At 41.8% G+C, this 2,879-nt stretch overlaps 1 protein-coding gene across 1 annotated transcript; it reads right to left on the bottom strand.

Moving 5' to 3' along the window:
• Positions 1-472: 472 nt before the first annotated feature.
• LOC117039915 (sentrin-specific protease 6-like) lies at positions 473-2,530 on the bottom strand. The gene has a single exon (XM_033137301.1). The coding sequence runs from the start codon at positions 2,528-2,530 to the stop codon at positions 716-718; it is 1,815 nt and encodes a 604-aa protein (XP_032993192.1). The 3' UTR covers positions 473-715.
• Between the last annotated feature and the right edge of the window lie 349 nt (positions 2,531-2,879).

The following is a 2,879-nucleotide window of genomic DNA, read 5'->3' as shown; positions in this document are numbered from 1 at the left end:
AGCGGACTATGTAACCTGAAGCGTATGTAACCTGAGGTACCACTGTAGACAGCGCCTCTAGAGGGGTAGTGAGCAAGTGACAGGAAGAAGGCCCATTCCTCCCACAAAGTCCCAAGACTGCCTGGCACAGCCTCTTGAAGAACTACTGTTCAATGCTTGGAGTGGTTTTTTCCTTAACCCTTGGACCCAGGGCAAGCCCAAAGTGGTGGCAGATCTCCTAGTTGTTTCCTGATCTTCATTCACACCTTTTTTCGGGGGGGGGGCATTTTGTAGTTTGCTTCAGGTGCCAAAATACCTTGGGCAGGCCCTGCCTACACCAACTGATGCTGTTGGGCTACAACTCCCACCCGTCCCATCCATATAATTTCATTTATTTATGCATTTATTTTGCATATTCATTTATATGCTGAATCAAAACAATAACATAGATGGCAAGGTGAACTTGCAGTTAATGTTTACTTATTTGCAGCTATTAAAAAGTACTTCACAACCTAAAGTTACAGAATAGTGCACAGTAAACAAAGTGAAATAAACAACAGAAGTAAAGGCAATGATTGTGATCATTATTCCATAAATGAAAAGCCTTCTTAAAACAGGATTGCCTTGGTCTTGAATAGGTCTTAGAAATTACGTATGGGCATAGCCAAGGGGGTTGTTTTGCCAAGGGGCAAAATAAATCCTACAGCAACAATGAAACCAAAGGTTCCTGCAGAAACTATTGCAGACTGAGGATTAAGTTTCGTATTTCTTCTCGCTTCTTTTCCACTCTTGAGTCAGGAAACCAGTCTGCTAAATTCATTGGTGTGTTGAAGCTTAGAATAGGAGTCTTAAAAAAGCTCTCCGCATATTTTAGCACATAAATTCCGCAATCACTATTGTTGTTTTGTTGTGGCACTTCCAGGTTTAAACTTAGAACATCTTCAGAGAAACTTCTTTTGGTACCTTTCTTGACTTCCCACTCTACCTCCAACCATTCCTGAAGTATTTGGAAAATATGTGATGGGAAGGGGCCTCTCAATGAATCCATTAGCAGAATACAAGGCTGTTTGCAAATAGTGGAAAATTTAACTTTCTTAGCGTATGGCTTGCGCTCATATACAGGCTTCTTTAAGCCTGGGAAACAGATAACAGCTAAGACCCAATGTTTATCTTCATTGATGGGAACAAAAATAAAATCTTTTTCAAAGATATCAACATCTCGTGTCCATCTTTCCACTCGACTGTGCCGTTGCTGCTGAATTGTGAGTTGTGAGGTCTCTGGAAAATTTCTCCTCTCCTTTTCAGTAAGGCGTGTGTAAAAAAAGCAACTGAACACATGAGTTCTTTCAGCATCTTCTTTTTTCAGTTTTTCAAGCACCAGATATTTCAAATAAAAATCAATAATTATGTCGTTTAAATATTCTCCTTCATTTAAGCACTGAAGAGCTTCATTGGTCACAGCAATACCTCCCTTTGCAGGAGGTGGGGGATAAACGATAATCTCTGTAGAAACTGACTCAGACTCATCACTTTCTCCATCATCAAGGACCTGCAACTGTGTTTCATTCTGCAGCTGCCTTTTGGGTTCTGAGATATGTTTTGTTTTGTTTTCTCTAGAGGTGTCTTCAAGGGATTTTCGAAAGGCCTCAAGCACACTATTTACTTTTTTGGATGTAATTTTCACACAGAAATCAGGAATGTTGTTCCTAACACCAATATCAGCGATTATTGCTTTAATTATTGCATATGTATCAGAATCATGGCACACATCAAAAATGAAAATGATTTCTCGTTCTTCAGGATTTGTGGCATTACAGCAATTCCAGACATTATCTTCCTTCTTGTCCCACTTCATTTGGGATTCCAGCTTTTGATAGGCAGCAGCTGTAGTTCTCAGGAAAGATACAAGGTTGTTGCGTACAAATCCATATGTCCACTTGGTCATTTCAGTTGTCTTTAAATGAATACCCCTAGCGTCCTTTTCCAGGTTTATCTTGATATAATCAATAGAAAGAATTACAGGGTCCACTACTGTTCTTTTCAGGGATCCTACTATTATCTTTCGACAATTCAGCTTAACATGTTGGTAGGAGTTCTGATGTAAAGATTCAACATCTGTTTTTTTGGAGAGAGCTTCTTGATGCTTTACTTGAGCCTCCGACACACATTTGTCATACTGTCCTTCCTTGCTAGCTTTTTTTGATTTTTGGACGGTTGATTTTTTGCCTGCTGGACTCTGTGATATGCTTTCAATTCTGTTACTGCTGTCAGCCTTACCTTCCTCTTCACCACCACTGAATATGGAGGTTTGATCATTTAGTTCGGATGCAGTTGCCCCCCCTGGTCTTATGTCTCCTGGTGCTTCTGTAGTGCGTGGGCAAACTGTGGAGCAGTTCTTCTTAATGTTAGGAGGATATTGTTTTCTTTGCGCTGCTGTTCTCACAACAGATGTTTGTGCATGAGTGCCAGGACAACAGCTGGCCTGTTCTACTGTTGCAGAGCAAGGAGCATCCTGAACATTTTCACTTCTTTTCTTGTTTTGTTTCAGCATGGTGAGTCCAATCAAAGAAGCGCCTCTGGCACCTATTGGGAAAACATGTCACTTTTTAAAATCACCATTGGGACAGGAGGTTCCCCCACTCACACACACATTGGCTTTATCTTTCTTCCACCATTGTTCCTTTCCTTGCTTGCTGCACCTGAGGCTGACTTAGCACTCAAGGAGAAGGGCAGAAAGTGATGGTGGATGGAAACAGAAATGGTCAACTGTCCCGCACAAACCAGTTACCCAATTGGGCCTGTAATAGAGGGGGGCAGGGGCATAGGAAAGGGGGGTGGGAGCGGAATGTCCCAAGTACCCTCACTGAGGGGGGGGTGACATTCAGTGCACCACCTGCCCG

This window comes from Lacerta agilis, chromosome Z, assembly GCF_009819535.1.
Source record: "Lacerta agilis isolate rLacAgi1 chromosome Z, rLacAgi1.pri, whole genome shotgun sequence".
In the NCBI taxonomy this organism is placed as follows: Eukaryota; Metazoa; Chordata; class Lepidosauria; order Squamata; family Lacertidae; genus Lacerta; species Lacerta agilis.
This window is presented reverse-complemented; position numbering and strand designations above follow the sequence as displayed.